The 18,137-nt window shown below is 40.4% G+C and overlaps 1 protein-coding gene across 2 annotated transcripts in view; it reads left to right on the top strand.

Annotated features, from left to right (window-relative positions):
• LOC125458854 (limbin-like) overlaps positions 1 to 10,920 on the top strand; it is a 168,337-nt gene extending 157,417 nt beyond the window's left edge. For both annotated transcript variants that reach the window (XM_048544618.2, XM_048544610.2), the window contains 3 exons: positions 3,547 to 3,734; positions 5,276 to 5,377; positions 10,494 to 10,920. In XM_048544618.2, coding sequence (XP_048400575.2) covers positions 3,547 to 3,734; positions 5,276 to 5,377; positions 10,494 to 10,773 — 570 coding nt within the window. In that variant the 3' untranslated portion in view covers positions 10,774 to 10,920. The remainder of the gene's footprint in view (positions 1 to 3,546; positions 3,735 to 5,275; positions 5,378 to 10,493) is intronic.
• The last annotated feature ends 7,217 nt before the right edge of the window (positions 10,921 to 18,137 follow it).

Here is an 18,137-nt window from a genome sequence, read left to right as displayed (position 1 = left end):
AAGGCCTGTGTTCAAGTCTCACCTGTCATCAGGTGAGATGTCATCACATGTTTAAATAAGCTCTGAACATTTTGAAGTAGGCCAGTGCGGTGAATGCTGCTTTTAATCATGTTGATATTTTGGCATGTGGCAATACCCTGGCAATGTACTGCCACATTCTCATTGAAAATCTCATCCTTGGCTTTTGTACAGTGTTAACAGCTTTATCCATACTGCTGAACAAAGAAGATTTTTTAGAACACTTTTCAATGCAAATCATTACCTTTTAACATGAACGACTAGCAAAGTCAGAATTTAACCAGTATGATTGGGAGAGAAATTGTTCCTGTTTCTCATGAAAATATACAAAATAGTCTTGAGTGAAAATTGTTTGGAAATGCTCATTGCACTGTTAAGATCTGCTGGACTAATCTGATAGATCTCATAGATCTGCCTTAATTTAGGAGAGCAGACTAGTGATACCACCTTATTAGTGTGTGGCTTGTGCACTGTCATCCAAATCTTATGACTGTGTGTGAGTTCTTTAGGGTTGACAAGGTCTAGAGTGTGTGTGTGTGTGTGTGTGTGTGTGTGTGTGTGTGTGTGTGTGTGTGTGTGTGTGTGTGTGTGTGTGTGTGTGTGTGTGTGTGTGTGTGTGTGTGTGTGTGGTCATCTTATGGATTAATGAGAAGAGCCTTGTAGATTAAACAATGTCCAGTCTTTTGCAATCTGTGCAATGATTTATCAATTATACATTACTATAAATGCTGGGGTGACCTAAACTTCGGTCTGTCTTGCACAAAACCTTACTTTATCCAGCAAACGCTCATGATAATACTGTGAATGGTGCTTATTCCACCGAATCAAGTATTGCCCTTTCAAAGCCGTTGATATGGCATGCGGATTATTTCATTTTTGCTTATAAACAACTGGCAAAATAGCTCATCCGTCTTTGTGCCACCTTAGAGAAAGTTGGAAAAAGAAATCAAAACGTTGTTATGGACCAGTTGTATTTTGTCAGTATTCCAAGCACAACATTAATTTTTTGGCCATGTTTTTCTTGTTTAATTTACTCTGACTTAGCACAGGTGCTGTGCAGAAGTGGCTAACTGATTGCGAGGAAAATAAGATCAAACCCAATTTCCCCTGGCAGTGCTGTCACATTATAAATGCAAATGAGTCCCTGGAAATGGCCAGACTGACACCTGGCTTGGCTTCTAAACAGATTGATTTCCAAGGAGAAACTAAGCTATTTATTTTGATGCCAAATAGCATTGCAGAGGATCAGGCAACTGTTTGATCAAATGGAAAACATGGCAATGCCAATTGTTTGCCTCTCCAAGTGATTTTCTTTGAGCAGACCTATCAGTCTTGTAATGTATGCATGACCATGTTTTGTCCATTGAGTTTAACTATGTGCATTTTCTCAGAGTTTGCCCTTTTCTGGGCACTTTACTGTGGTGTTCATTACTGTAGGATTTACACCTCCACATTTATGTTTCTAATCGCTTTTTGCATGGCAACTTGATGAAATTGTGAGCTGATAACGTTGTGTGGAAGGAAATAAGCATCTGGGTCCTGACTAAGCCAGCCAACAAATTGTGTATCTCCTTGGCCATGTGGGTTGAAGGATTGAAACATTAGTAACACAAGATTGAGATTGAACACTTAAATTAAAGTAGGTAAATTCAATGTCAAATCAGGAACAAAGGAGCAAAGAGTGAATTAAGAAAGAATGAAAAAAATAGTTTAAAGATATTGGAATTTTAATTTTGCTGTTTAAAATCTCCAAACTATTAAATCCAAAAGAATGAAAGGCTGAGTTACATAACCAACCTGTTTGGGCCTGTTATGACACTTCTGGAGCAGGCAGAACTTGAACCCGGAGCTCCTGGCACGGAGCTGGGGACGCTACCACAACAACACCACAAGACTTTATTTGCTTCCCTGATAAGTTAGTTTAGAGAACTGGAGAGATTGATTGGCAACACTGAACGCTTGCCATATCAGATGACTTGATTTGTGGTGGACTAGTTCAGTTTGTATCAACAGTGCAATTACAGCAACTTCATGACTTTCAATGCATGGCAACCATCAGGATGATAGCAAGGTACCTGGACAACTTTTTGATGAATCCACAAGGTAGTGGAGAGGTAGATAAGGTGGAACCATAAGTTAGCATGGCAATTGCGCATGTATTTGATACAAGGTCATCTTGATAAATGAGTTAAAGCTAGTTTTGGCTGTGTGGAAGCTTGTCAAGCTGCTGGGATATCCTGAAAATAATTTGCTAGCTCTCATTAAAGAAACTGCATCGCATTCCAGCAGTTAGTACATCAATGGACACCATCTCTTCACACCATTTTGTGTTTGGAGGTAAACAAAGTGTCAAATTTGTTTTCAAGCACTACTGAGGGGATAGTCTTCAATTTTACAATTAGTGCCGCTAGGACAGTGAAGAACTGCCTTTAGGCAAATAGGACAGGCAGAACAAAAAAAATCTTTTGGGACATGTTTTGTCAAAACTTTGTGGGCACTTGAGCAACATTTATCCAAAAAAAATTCACCAAGGGCTTCTTCATCTTTCTGCATACTTTATATAGGTCACCAGGCAAGATAGAGTGCTTGATTACAATATTCTTGCCAGAACTCTTGCTGGACTGGCTGAGGAATGGGAGGTAGACATTAGGGAAGTCCTGCTGTACCACCTGAGAGGCAAAGGGCAAGCTAATGTATATCTATTCCTTGATAGGCAGAGGATATCTCTCCTCCTGGATCTCTTTCATTACGATATCCAGTGCCCCAGAAGCTGTGCACGGTTTCACTCAGTCTCTGATTCATCCCGCTGTGTGTTATCAGCTACAATATTGCACACCATGAGTGGAAAGGGAGTGCAAGGAGCCCACACTTAAAGATCCATAAAAGATTGCGCCTTAACACTTGTGTGTTAATCCTACAGGTTTCTGGCTAGCATCTGCAGGCAAGTCCAATTTAAAAGAATCAGTGACAAGGACCACAATCGTGTGCTAAGTTCAGTCTTTCACACATCCACCTTTTTTTCAACCAACACCCATCAAGAGTCTGTTTTCACACTTTGATCAAAATGCCCCTGGGAATTTCAGATAACTAATGGCAGAACAGTGCAACTTGACAACAATCTTTGGATGTCTGTGTAATCATGTATTTACCTTTTGCCTGAAGTCACTGTACCTCCTACCCATTAATAATAACCAGTAGCATTAGTCTTGCTATTATTTTGACAGAAAGATTTAGTGGAAGGATCATAATTATTTTCAAGATTTTGAATTCCGGATACGATGATTGTGTTTGTAGGCTATTCTCACTGCAAGATTCCACCATTATTTGTATTTTGAAACATCTGAATTTTAAAGAAACTGCCCATTCCCACCGTTACATAACATTTTGTACATACCTAGTGACCATTTTCAGTTGCGTGCTGGAATCGAAACATTTGAGCAGTTTTATATTGAATATCTATTTGATGCTTTCTTGTCTACAGTGTGCAAAGCAGCGCTTATTTTAATCAACATTTTCTTTTTATTATAGGAAATGAGGCTGGCAGCTTATCTCATAGAGCAACTGGAAGTACCAATGTCTGAGTTTCAGGCACTGCTAAATCTGATCCTCCCGAATGCTACTAATGAGGAATTCTCTCTGATTGTAAATGGGATGTATTCTGAGAGAATTATTGGCAGTAAGATAAATGAGAATAAAGCAGATGAGAAAGGGAACAGGTAAGAATCAATGATGGAGAAAAAGCTAGTTGTTTCTAGTGTTTGAAGCCAACTTTTTTGTAGCAATTTGTTGATGCACAGTTTTCTCTTTTGCTGCAAAGTGCATTGAGATTGGTGTCTTGGCTAGAGGAGGCAAATTCAAGGAGGAGGCAGTAACTATAAGAAAACCCCTGACAGGATTTCAGATATGGGTTTCAGTGACAGAAAGCATTTTCGTTTCCCTTTTTTCACAACTGGATAAGGTGTACTGTATGAAACCTTCTTATACAGTTGCTGGTTCTGAGATTAGCATTACAAACTATTATGAGTTGCCCTTCATGTTGGCCACATTTGTGTTATCTCAGGGACTTATTAAACGGAAGTTCAGGCATTTCTGTGCTTGAGCAAGACAGCCTGTCATGTCAAATCAAACCAGCTTGAGCTGTCAACCTATAAAGCAGCAAGTTCTTGAAAGCAGCCAAGTGAGAAGGCAGATCTTCATCAGACTGTGGGCTCAGAGGGTTGCTTTACAACATTTCCATACGCATTGTAACCGTGAATTCTCACAGCAATCTCCGAGCAACTGCTGTTTATGATCCATTACTTATTTATCAATACTATTTGTTTCCCTCAAATTTTTGCTCTTATAGATAAAAGGCTTCCTTCAAAGTGCTGTTTTATTGTATCATCCCAATACTTTGTGTCTGGCTGATTTTGAAATTGATTGGTTCGCATTATAATTTTGTTCATAAACAGGTCTTCACGAGGCTGATTGCAATTTTCTTAATTGTTTTTCCTACAGAGAAATGTATTACTTTTCCCTCTAGGCCTGTATGAACTTATGTGTTTCTCCTTTTATCTTCACCATACATAATTGCTAGGCTTGAATCTTTCGCCCAGGAAATCAGATCATACTTTTTAAAGGAATTTTGAAGATAGCATTTGACTTGCTCTGTAGTCTGCTGGAAGAAACCACAGATGAATAGAGCTTGAAAAGAAATAGGCCAAAGGGAAAGGGGAGAAAAAAAGAATATGAACAAAACACGCACCCAAGAGAGATAGGGCAATTGTCCGTCAACTGTTTATGTAAAAACCAAAAATGCTGCAGACACTAAGAGGTTGGGTAGTGTGGAAAGAGAAACATAGTTAGCATTTCAGCTCAAAGATTATTTGTCAGAAGCGGATAAAGCTGGAGGCTTTAATCAGTGCAGAGCGAGGTTTGGGGGAGAGAAGACACAAAGGGAATATCAGTGATAAAGGAGATGTAGGAGAGATTGGATTTTTTTAAAATGGCGATGATTGTGCAAAACCAAAAATGGATAAAGGAAAAGGTAAGAAAAACAACAAGGAGTTGTAAATGGTTACTAGCAGTTGAAATAAATGAGGGTAGTGGTTATAATCTGGAATTGTTGAACTGTGTTGCATCCCGAATGTTGTGAAGAGCTGAATCTAAAGTTTACTCTGTAGAGTATGTTAATACTGACTAGAATCTTCAGAATTATATGTGGATCTCCCAGAGTTTTGTATGTTTAATTGTCCCTGGTTCCATCTACTTTTATTAGGAGACTTCAGAGGTCAAAGAAATCACTCGACCAAAAGCTGAGAAACAAGCTCATTGATGAATACCAGGAGAATATACATAATCCCTGCAGTAAGAAAGGAAGGTAACAATTGTTAATGATGCATGATCATTTCTCCAAATCTAAACTCCCATTCAGAAGCATAAATGCTAGATTAGCATAATAAAACATGAAGCATAATTAAGATAAACTTCATTAAATTTAATTACTTTTAATAAATGGATTTGTTAATGACTACATACTTTTAAAGTTAACTATTTTATAGTTCTGATAGTTATATTGATAAACCAGTCAACAAAGAGATTATTAATGTAGCTTTGGGTTCTACATATTGGAATATCAAGGTTTGTTTGCACTTTTTTTGATTTAACTGATATCACTAGGAGTAGAATAGAATCCCTACAGTTTGGAAGCGAGCTATTTGGCCTCTCAGGCCTACGCTAACCCTCCAAAGAGTATCCCACCCAGACACACCACACTACCCTATAACTCTGTATTTTCCGTGGCTAATCCATTTAGCCTGCACATCCCTGGACACTATGGGCAATTTAGCATGGCCTATCCACCTAACCTGCACGTTGGAACTGTTGGAGGAAACCAGAACGCCTGGACGAAACCCATGTAGACATGGGGAGAATGTGCAAATTCTACACAGAGAGTTACGCAAAAACGTCCTCTATTTTATCTTGCCTTACCAACCTTATCCCCCTGTTCATTTCTCCCTTATGTTTGTATTTAACTTTCCCTTAAATGCACCTATGCTATTGGAGGCAGCCATCCTGCTTGTGCATTCTAAGCACTCACCAAAATGATAGTATATATTTAATGGGAACCTACTGAGGGGTACAGGTGAAGTGGGAGAACTAGCGTTTCACATTCATAATTCTGTGAAAGTACAAGTGTAGGTAAACCTGTAAAGAGACATTTGGACAGTTAGCATTTGTAAATGGGAGCATTGCTTTTGTATAATTATACAGTAATGAACTTACACAAAACATTCATTAAGCCACATATGGCAAACTATTTCAAAAGGATAATAAATCATTTAAGAATCCACAGTGTAGACCTGTCAAAATGATGCATGGGATGGGAAGCAATAATTTTGAAGGAAGATTTGAAACACAAGGAATATTTCCATTTGATTCTACTTTCCTCTTCCATAACCTCAACCATCGCCTTCCCTCACACCAAGCCATGAAATCCCTAAACCCCACAAATGACAGTCCTTGAGAATACAAGGAGTAGAGCTGGATGAACACAGCAGGCCAAGCAACATCATAGGAGCAGGAAAGCTGATGTTACAGGCCTAGACCTTTCATCAGAAATGGGGAGGGGAAGGGGGTTCTGAAATAAATAGGGAGAGAGTGGGAGGTGGATAGAGGAGAAGATAGGTGGAGAGGAGACAGACAGGTCAAGGAGGCGAGGATGGAGCCAGTAAAGTTGAATGTAAGTGGGGAGGTGGAGAGGAGATAGGTGAGTCTGGAGAGGACGGACAGGTCAAGGTGGCAGGATGATGTTAGTAGGTAGGAGGTGGGGGTGGGGCTTGAGGTGGGAGGAGGAGATAGGTGAGAGGAAGGGGAGGTTAGGGAGGCAGGGACAAGCTGGGCTGCGAAACCACAGTCCTTTCCTGGATCCACGAGGATCCCTCAGGTGCTCTTGCATCCTCTTCTGTGGCTCTACTGAGCCCAAGAGCTGCCAGTTCCTATTTCTCACCCATGCCCTGGAAGCATCAGATATTTAAATTGGATGGTTGAAATTGCATCAGGGCTATTTAGAGTTAAGTACAATCGCCACCAGTCTTCCAGCTCAACAAAACATTTTTTAAAAATTGAATTATTTATATCTAACAGCACCCAGCAACTGAAATAACATTACTGAAGAATTTATCATGCCTTGTAAATACAATACTTATGCTTGCCTGTGGTGATTGTTCAAAGAAGATTGTATTCATTTGTCTTGAGATTATTTTGAATGCTGCTATCATCAATTGTTAATAAAACTGATTGATTTTTGTTAGTTTTATTGAACTTTAAGGCAAAATCAGTCTAAGTATGAATTTCAGGTTTCATTTGGCCATAACTAGTTTAATAATTCAAGCTGAAATGTTTGTTAGGTAGTCAGGTTATTGAAGAAACTGAGTACCCAGCTATTAATATAAAAATTATAGTCATTGGGTGAAAGATAAAGGAAAAGTAAATAACTGATTTTGATATTGAAGCTTTTTACGATCTTCAGTGTCTGAACCACTGTACGACCAATAAGTACTTTTAGTCAAAACCAAGTAACTTATTGGAAAACATTAAGCTTCCACAAAAAGCAGCAGTTATTTGACCAGAAAATCTGTTCTAATAGTACTGACTGAGTGATAGATATTAGCCAGAACACTGAGGAGAACTCCATACACTTTGAATAATGTTGTGGGATCTTTCTGTTCTACCTGCAAAGGCAGGTGGGGCTTTAGTTGAACATCCCATTCAAAAGTGCTGAAGTGTCAAAACCAGATTACCTGTTGAACTTTCTAGAGTAAGTCTTAAAGCCATAACCAGCTTCATCAGATGAGAATTCTACCACTGTGTCACAATTGCAAAGTGATGAGATGTAACATTAACTTGATACTCGAAGCTTATGTTACAAAGGTGGCATGGTGGCTACGTGGTTAGCACTGCTGCCTCACAGCGCCAGGGACCTAGGTTCAATTCTAGCCTCGGGTGTCTGTGTGGAGTTTGAACATTCTCACCGTGTCTGCGTGGGTTTCCTCCAGGTGCTCTGGTTTCCTCCCACAGTCCAAAGATGTGCAGGCTAGGTGGATTGGCCATTCTAAATTGCCCATAGTGTTCAAGGTTGTGAGGGTTATGGGAGGATAGGTGTGAGTGGGATGTACTGAAGTTCGGTGTGGACTTGTTGGGCCGAAGGGCCTGTTTCCACACTGTAGGGATTCTAAATAAAGTTTCATCTTCAGTGATTAACTTTAAGTTTCTGGTGCAGAAATCCAATTGTTTGAGGCTAAGATAATAAAGTGTGAAGCTGGATGAACACAGCAGGCCAAGCAGCATCTCAGGAGCACAAAAGCTGATGTTTCGGGCCTAGACCCTTCATCAGACAGGGGGATGGGGTGAGGGTTCTGGAATAAATAGGGAGAGAGAGGGAGGCGGATCGAAGATGGAGAGAAAAGAAGATAGGTGGAGAGTATTACAAGAGAGTTGCAGTGGGAGAGAGATTCCCTGAGGTTGGTCCGGAGGGAGGAGGCTAACTTCTTCAGGTTAGGCATTCCTGGAAGATGCTTTGCAGTGAGGTTAAAATTGTATCAGTGATAATGGGAACTGCAGATGCTGGAGAATCCAAGATAATAAAGTGTGAAGCTGGATGAACACAGCAGGCCCAGCAGCATCTCAGTTCCCATTATCACTGATACAATTTTAACCTCACTGCGAAGCCTCTTCCAGGGATGCCTAACCTGAAGAAGTTAGCCTCCTCCCTCTGGACCAACCTCAGGGAATCTCTCTCCCACTGCAACTCTCTTGTAATACTCTCCACCTATCTTCTTTTCTCTCCGTCTTTGCTCCGCCTCCCCCTCTCTCTCTATTTATTCCAGAACCCTCACCCCATCCCCCTCTCTGATGAAGGGTCTAGGCCCGAAACGTCAGCTTTTGTGCTCCTGAGATGCTGCTTGGCCTGCTGTGTTCATCCAGCTTCACACTTTATTATCTTGGATTCTCCAGCATCTGCAGTTCCCATTATCACTGATACAATTGTTTGAAGCTGTTTTGTTTGTTTTCTAAATAATATTTTAATAATAAGTAATATTATAATGGGATATTTTCCACATTCTAGTTTTGTGTGATCATCCCTTCCAGTTTGTTTTCTAACATACTGTTGGATAAAAAAAACTATCACCAATCTGCCACATTTTCCATTTATTTTTCTATAATGGTATTACTTTAATATATTATAATTTCTGAACAAACGATAACTTTCCAGCCAGGAAATCAGATGAGACATCTGCAAAAATCTCCTCTTCATACTTGGCTTTCACCAAGAAAATCTGTCACATATATTCCCTCACCTATCTTCCTTCTCATTGATAATTCATTCATGAAATGTTGATGTTATTGGCAAGGCCAGCATTTTTTTTCCCATCCCTAATGGTTCTGAGTGAGCTCTCTGCTTAAACCACTGCAGTCCATATTGTGTATGGGCACTCAGGCTCCTGTTGGATAGTGGATTCCAGTTTCTTTACCTTGTGATGTAGAACATATGTAGAATCCCTCCTATTCTGTACTTATTTTAATGGGTAGGTAGTCTCTGTGGGTGCACAATGTTGTTTTTAAAGCAAGATTGATGTGTATTCTTGGTGTTAAAAGGGAGGCAGTGGAATAGTGAAAACTGGGCTAGTAATTCAGATGCAATGGTGACACCGGTTCAAATCCCACCAAGGCAGCTAGTTGAATTTCAATTTAATAAGTATCTGAAATTAGGAATTTGTTGATGACCGTGAAACCTTTGTGGTTTGTCATTAAAATCTTACCTGATTCATGAAGGAGGTAAATCGGCCCTCCTTACCTAGACTGGCCTACATGTGACTCCAGACCCACATCAATTGACTCATAACTTCCCTTCAAAATGGTCTGGAGAGACACTCGGTTCAAGAGCAATTAGGGCAGGCAACAGTTGTTGGCCCAGCCAGGGATACTCTGAGTGCTAGAATAATATTTTTTTTAAAAATTGCATGGCTGAGGATCAGGGCATTGTAGGGTGCAGTGAATACCTGAATTTAGTAGATTTTCCACAAAATGATCTGGGGACTTTATTCAGAGATAATGGGAACTGCAGATGCTGGAGAACCCAAGATAACAAAGTGTGGAGCTGGATGAACACAGCAGGCCAAGCAGCGTTTTAGGAGCACCAAAGCTGACGTTTCGGGCCTGATGAAGGGTCTAGGCCCGAAACATTCGCTTTTGTGCTCCTAAGATGCTGCTTGGCCTGCTGTGTTCATCCAACTCCACACTTTGTTATCTATGGGGAATCTTTTCAGTTGTACAAGTTAGCGGACTGATTGCAGAATAGGCCTTCTATGTAATTTGTAACAATTTTGCAAAAGTGTTGAGTCTTAATAAGTGTGAGTTGAGAGCTCAATAAAAGATTACATTGTTCAATTGTGATTGTCATACAACTGGTCTAAAAGTTCATCTTTTCTGTGCAGCGTATTGAAGAAGAGGGGACTCCAGCTCACGAAACAAGTATCTTTCTCTCCTGAGCATGGTTCCCCTGAGTCCTGTCCTGCTAAAGCTGATGATCATCATGAACCAATTGATGAAGCACTGGGACAAGCTTTAGATATGCCTGAAACAGGAGAAAAAGTCTTTGTATTCCGCATCAAGGAGGAAGTACATTGCTCTTCGGATCTTCAACCAAAGAAGAAGAAAAAGCGCAATTTTCTAAATTATAAAAGAGCAGCTGTGGCTAACCTGGATGGACTTTAATTCAAGATTAGCATTATGTTGCCAAATGAGTAATATTTGGAGCCTTTTAACCTCTAAACTACAATTACAATGACATCTTCATCTTAAAAAAAATGGAAATTGTCACTTTCATTGTCATTTGAGTCATTAAAATTAGGGGTAAACTTGCTCTTTTGAAACCTGCAACTCATAAGCAATCACAAATATAGCCGGGGATAGTAGGAACTGCAGATGCTAGAGAATATGAGATGAGAAGGTGTAGAGCTGGATGAACACAGCAGGTCAAGCTGCATCAGAGCTGCAATCCATCATGCACTAATGTGGTGCAGTGTAAGCATTATTATAATTTATCAGCTTTATTTATAACTAAAATGCAAAATATGGAGGAAGGCCGATGTTTTGAGCCTAGAAAATTTCTGAAGAAGGGTCTAGGCTCGAAACGTCAGTTTTCCTACTCCTCTGATGCTGCTTGGTCTCCTGTGTTCATCCAGCTCTACCCAACTCGTCATAGCAGAAGCATCAATCATAATGTAATTATCCTTTGGTGTTTCTCAGGCAGCTAGGCAGCCAATTAACTGACATTAAATGTCAAAAATGTATTCATCAAGTGAAAAGTGGACAATCATTTTGCAGAATGCCTCCACAGTGATTCAGAACACAGTTGTTTAGTTATCAGTTTTGGATACATTGGTAACATCTGTAATAGAGACATGAAAGTAGAATGTTAACAGGTCAGAGGTCCTGACCCTTTGCTAATGGCCTAAGGCAATAAGTATGGGAGCTTGCCGCGGAAGATTTTTCCGAGTGCTGATGACATGAAGGAACGAGCAAGAAATCTCTAAGTTTCACTGTGTAAAAGAGTTCAATGATAAACCTGCAAAAACGGCTACAGAGTAGCAGTGATGGATAAATATCAGCGTGAAAAGTTGACAATTATGGTGATTTTTCTCAGCCACTAGTAGTGACTAGCGAAGAGTTGAGTGCAAGTTTTTCTGATTTAACTGGTACACTCCAATCCCAATGTGATGAAACTCAGCCTTCACAGAGTGATGTTCTGCTGCTGTGGTGGACTTGTCACTTGGAGTGGTCATGGGTTGCATGGTTTGTCTTAAATATTACACTGTTTCCTCCTGTTCTATTCAGATGTACTCAGAAAAGGTTGTTACACTCATATGTTACTTTCATACTCTTGTTTGTTGTGTTACTTCCTTCCTTTATTGTGATGATGGTTCTAAATTGTCCTGTATATAAAACTCACCAAAACCAGCGAAACCTCATTTTTTGATTTGAGTTTGCTGGTGTGGTTTGCTAAGTGACTACCATAATCTTAATAAGCAAAAGTATTTCTTTAGCTCCTCCTTTTTTAACTCCTTCTTTGATATGTCAGAATTCAGGTGAATGGTTTGCAGCTCTTTGTACCAATGCATTATCATGTTTTTATCAAAACAGCTATTTGAAAGTGATTCTTTGAGAATCCATCATGCACTAATGTGGTGCAGTGTAAGCATTATTATAATTTATCAGCTTTATTTATAACTAAAATGCAAAATATGGTAATATAATTTTTTGAGAATTTTAATCAGTGTGATATTTCCTGATTTTTAAGCCTAGGACACTTGAGGAGGAGCTTGTCTTTTGATACCTTTGTCCCTTTATCTGAAGGATACTTTCCCAAGTTAACTGTTAACTTGCAGTTGTCACTGCAGAAGATCTTTTTGCAATTGGGTTATATCCTTCCTTGAATTCAGAAGATCAAAATGTTACACAGTACTCAGTGTGGGCATCTTACATCGGCTGCAGGTAGTTTTACTGAGCGTGCTTTACTCTCTAGATTTAAGACACATGTCAGAGGTAGGTTCTTTACTCAGAGAGTGGTAAGGGTGTGGAACACCCTGCCTGCCAATGTAGTTTACTCAGCCACATTAGGGGCATTTAAACATTCCTTGGATAAGCATATGGATGATGACGGGATAGTGTAGGGGGAGGGGCTTAGATTAATTCACAGGTCGGCGCAACATCGAGGGTCGGAGGGCCTTTTCTGCGCTGTATTGTTCTATGTTCTATGTTATATTCTGGCTGGTGGATTATATCAAACTGGTCCATGCTTGTAAAGCCTAGATCTTCTGCCAGGGAGATAATTGTTATAGTGGATTAGAGGTATTCATCAGGATTGAGGAAATCTTATCACAGCTACTCGACAGGAATTGCCCAGGGATTTGAAGCTTTTGATGAGCTATTACCCAGCATCTGGAACCCTTGAGGGAAAAACTCCCCAGGTCCCAGTTAAAATCGGACTGAATCAGACTCTTTGGAATGTATCCATGTCAGTGAATTGGAAGTTATTAAGAAAATTTCAGAAGGATTAAAACCTGCTGTCCTCATGGTGAAGTATAAAATGGAACACTAATTCAACAATGACCAGCCGGCCCACCCCTTCCAGACCTGATTCTTACACTGCCTTCACCCAATCCCCAGCCAGTCCCATACCTGACAACCTTTTAATCCCTTAGTTCCACCCCATCAAACCCATTATGGGCATTCAACCTGATTTCCCAGGCCTGGCAACTTGATTTCAGTACTGCTCCTCTCCAGTGCTGACTGTGAGGATTCCTGGACCCATCCGTGTTGCTTTGGTTGGGAAAGTTCCCAACCCAAATCGTTTGCTGAAAACTTCACTGAAGGCAAATGACGAAATTTTAGTTGAGTTGGAAATACACACATAATACACGGACTGATCTTAGAAAATTCAGGTCAATGTTTGGTAAAATTATGTGACTGAACACCTGCCAAACCCCCACTTCTCTCAGAGGGATGTGAATCTTTGGAACTCACTGCCCCTGGGTGCTGTGGAGGCAGAATCAATCAACAGATTCAATAAAGAAACAAACACGTTTCTGATGAAAAGCAAGATATAGCCCTACGGGAAGCAGGCAGGAAAGTAGAGTTGAGACCAGGATAAGATCAGCCATAAGAGATAATGGGAACTGCAGATGCTGGAGATTCCAAGATAATAAAATGTGAGGCTGGATGAACACAGCAGGCCAAGGCCCGAAACGTCAGCTTTTGTGCTCCTGAGATGCTGCTTGGCCTGCTGTGTTCATCCAGCCTCACATTTTAAGATCAGCCATGATCATGTTAAATGATGGAACAGGCTTGAGGCCCAGTCCCTTTCCTGTCCCCAACTTCGAAATGTGTAAAGTTGCACAAGCTGGAAGGTATACATATTCATATGCAGGCCTCTGTACTTTGCAAAGAGCAAATTAAAGTTCACACAATGCATCTCTGTTAACTGAATAACACTGGACACGCATTTCCTGGAGGATACCTAAGGACAATGTCTAGACCAAGCACAGTCAGCTTGCCTATTTTGAATTTAAGGTAAAACTTAGCACTTAACTGTTCCCTGGTGCATTGTCCATAAGAACACTTCTTCCAATTAGAATCTAATCGTCAGACAATTAACAGTTTCTTCTCTTGAAGTACAAATTGTTGTTCCCTTTAATATTCTTACACTTCTGTCTTGACGAATGCAAGACAGTACTTTGTCACCCATCAGCAATACTTGAGTGAAATACTTAGCCTGCTTTAGAGAATTAGCTGGGATAATGTATTGAATTGTACATTTAGTTTGTACACGAGAGATTATTTTGTTGGAACCTAAACATCTCAGACTTGTGTAAAATAGTAAAAGCTGCCTCATACAAATGAATTCAATTTACAGGCATTAGACTTTGTGGTATCAACAAAGTGAGACTGTGAATAACAATTGTACATGAGCGGTCGGGTAGGGATGTTAGCAAATGTTCATAAAGCTCAAAATGATGTTCCTGCCACAACCAAGCAGCTCATTGAAAACAGCAAGATTCCACCAACTTCAGTTCATGTGAGGTGCCAAGAATGTTAATAGAATAATCTTAATGTGTTGCAAGAGTGTCAATGACATGATACAATGTGTAGTGCCAAAAATATCAATGCAGTTGCAGCTTTTTACAGCCACGCGTGGCTTATCTTTCAGGTGGAACTAAATTTTTCAGAGACTACTAAACCTAGTTGTGATGTTGGAAAATATACAAATAATATAGGTACAATGAGGAGGATTTAATAACCAGAACCTAAGTCTCTCGTATGAGTGCGATACACTGTGGGCTTTCAATGCCTGCATTTTCTCAAAAGTCTGTTTGAATAACACAAGTTCTCATTCAACAAGTAAGGAGCACCTTTTCATTTCCAAACATGGTAGAGGGACAAAGCTACCTCCAACCCAGCACAAGGGGGGCCTGCACGTTTTGTATAACATTTGGGCAGTGGGTGTGAAGATGTGGTTATGTGTCTCTTTAGTAAAATGGAAGCCAGTTATCCATACGACTAAAGATCCCCTCTTGGAACAACTGACCTTTTCTCAATATGTTGGCTAGTCAAGGGGGTTTTACTTGGTTCACAAGATACCGAATTTCCCATTATCTCTGATAAAGAAAGAAATATTGTGATAGGATACTAATTTTTATCAAACTACATGTGTAGTTTGGAGGTTTATACTTGTAATACTCATTCACCTGAGTTAAACATATCTCCTTCATGAGAGAGATTTTCTACATATTAGATCATTTCAGGTATACCACAGACAGTGTGGTTCTTTTGGAGACATATCTTGAAGATTATTTACAACATGAACTATTTACACAGCTGCAATATCACAGACTTAGACTGAGTTCTGTACTTAGTAATGTTATGGTACCTATCATGCAGATAACTGACTGAAGACGTTACACAGAGAGGGTGACTAAAGGTGAGGCAGATATGTTTATACCAGAATGTCAAATTGTCACGTAACTGCCTTATCAGTATAGTGCCTGGGAAGATTGGAGCCATAATACAACATCTTCCTATCCTCTTTAAGAAATTGGCGCTGTTTTCTGATAGCACGCATAATGATGCGCACAGAGATATTGTCATTACACATTCAGATAACACAATAGTGGATGTGTGACTGGATTGGATCAAGTTTTTATACTGTTATCATGACATGACTGTGTCAATTCCCTCTGTGGTGTGCTGTCCGTCAATGTGGATGGAATGTAAATCTTTGGTGATAGAGTCATGGTTGCTGTCAAGTATTTTATTTTCAGTGTCCGAGTAGTCATTCTGTGGGATGGGTGGTTAAAGAAATGCAGTTCAAATATATAGGATAATAAGGTGTGAAGCTGGATGAACACAGCAGGCCAAGCAGCATCTCAGGAGCACAAAAGCTGACGTTTCGGGCCTAGACCCTTCATCAGAGAGGGGGATGGGGACAGGGTTCTGGAATAAATAGGGAGAGAGGGGGAGGCGGACCGAAGATGGAGAGAAAAGAAGATAGGTGGAGAGAGTATAGGTGGGGAGGTAGGGAGGGGATAGGTCAGTCCAGGGAAGACAGACAGGTCAAGGAGGTGGGATGAGGTTAGTAGGTTGCAGGAACAGCAACTCATATTCCGCTTGGGAACCCTGCAGCCCAATGGTATCAATGTGGACTTCACAAGCTTCAAAATCTACCCCTCCCCCACCACATCCCAAAACCAGCCCAGTTCGTCCCCTCCCCCCACTGCACCACACAACCAGCCCAGCTCATCCCCTTCCCCCACTGTATCCCAAAACCAGCCCAGCCTGTCTCTGCCTCCCTAACCTGTTCTTCCTCTCACCCATCCCTTCCTCCCACCCTAAGCCGCACCTCCATTTCCTACCTACTAACCTCATCCCACCTCCTTGACCTGTCCGTCTTCCCTGGACTGACTTATCCCCTCCCTACCTCCCCACCTATACTCTCCTCTCCACCTGTCTTCTTTTCTCTCCATCTTCGGTCCGCCTCCCCACCTCTCCCTATTTATTCCAGAACCCTCACCCCATCCCCCTCTCTGATGAAGGGTCTAGGCCTGAAACGTCAGCTTTTTTGCTTCTGAGATATTACTTGGCCTGCTGTGTTCATCCAGTTTCACACTTTATTATCTTGGATTCTCCAGCATCTGCTGTTCCCATTATCTCAGTTCAAATATATCACCCATTTTATTCACAGGGTTTGACCATTCCTCATTGCCATGCTGTACATTCTAGGCTTCAAACAATGGCATGAACCTCTATATTTGTGTGAAAGTCTTGAACTCAATTGTTTTCACTTGGCTTAAGTTGGGATATGTGTCTGCATACTCATTGGTTGTGCTTTAGTATAATTTTTTCCCTTCTTTCCAACAATGTATCTTGTGCATGTAGTTGGATGGTGAGATTGAGGGAGGAAGAACTGGGTGGGTTTATCTTCTAAACATGAGAGCTGCAGAGAGGATAAACCATTGTCTCAAGGAGTAGAATGTAGACAACATAGGTATCCAAAATCTTGACAAGTCACTTTACATAGCACGATCATGGATTTTACAGTCCAAATACTATGTTCTGCAATACTGTTTGACTGAGGTGTCTGCAGAGAGTAGGTAACTTATTTAACGCTCTATTTCTTGCACATCTTGGAAGGGTGCATTAGTCAATTGTCGACCATTGTCAAGCACAATTTGTTGAGGTATGTGAATGTATTGAACATTAATGGGTCAACAACCATTGCACTCGTGTTATCATTATTTTGTCAAAAAGGGAATTTGGTCAAATAGCATGTTGTTGTGAATGTGGACATGCAAAATATCAATGGCATCTGCATCAGAACTCAGAACTAATCTTTTGTGAAAGGAAAAGTTCTCTTAATTCTAGATGTTGATGGAGTTGACATATTTTACATGACGACTTGTGATCGATGCCCTTATTAATGCCGGGTCAATATATGGATGTATGTGGTGACCTCTTGGTTTTGTTCTGCTATCATATGACCCTATGCATTCATAGTTTAGCATGTCTTGATGTAGAGCTTGTAGAGTTTCCAATTGTAACTTTTGAAGGTTGCACTCTTGAAGAGTCCTTGTTTGTTTCTGAATGACCAGAAAGACCACCGATTCTTAGGAGCCTGTTGGATATGTTCAGGTCACCCACTGCGGATGATCTTTTTTGAGTGGTTACAACTGCCATTCTGTGACCAGAATGCATAAAATGGATGTGGCGACTATCTCCAATCATATTTTTTGGAGGTCTCGAGGGATATCCTGGTTCTTAGTCAGCTAAGAGTATCAGAGATGGCTATTTGGGAACCTAGCTTGTATTGTCCTTCTGAATCACAGAATGATTTCATGAGTAGGTGTTTTTATGAAGGTTCATTTGTGTGAGGTTTTCAACAGTCATTTCTAATAGTTGTGGTAGTTAAGAACAAAGGAATGTTTACCAAATCAGTATGGATAAAACTATTGTAACCTGAAGGAATCTCTCTTTCAACATTGAAGTAGTTAGCCTGAGCTGTCATAATTTCCTTTGAAGATAAA

The sequence above is a fragment of the Stegostoma tigrinum genome, chromosome 1 (genome assembly GCF_030684315.1).
Source record: "Stegostoma tigrinum isolate sSteTig4 chromosome 1, sSteTig4.hap1, whole genome shotgun sequence".
Classification (NCBI taxonomy): Eukaryota; Metazoa; Chordata; class Chondrichthyes; order Orectolobiformes; family Stegostomatidae; genus Stegostoma; species Stegostoma tigrinum.
This window is presented reverse-complemented; position numbering and strand designations above follow the sequence as displayed.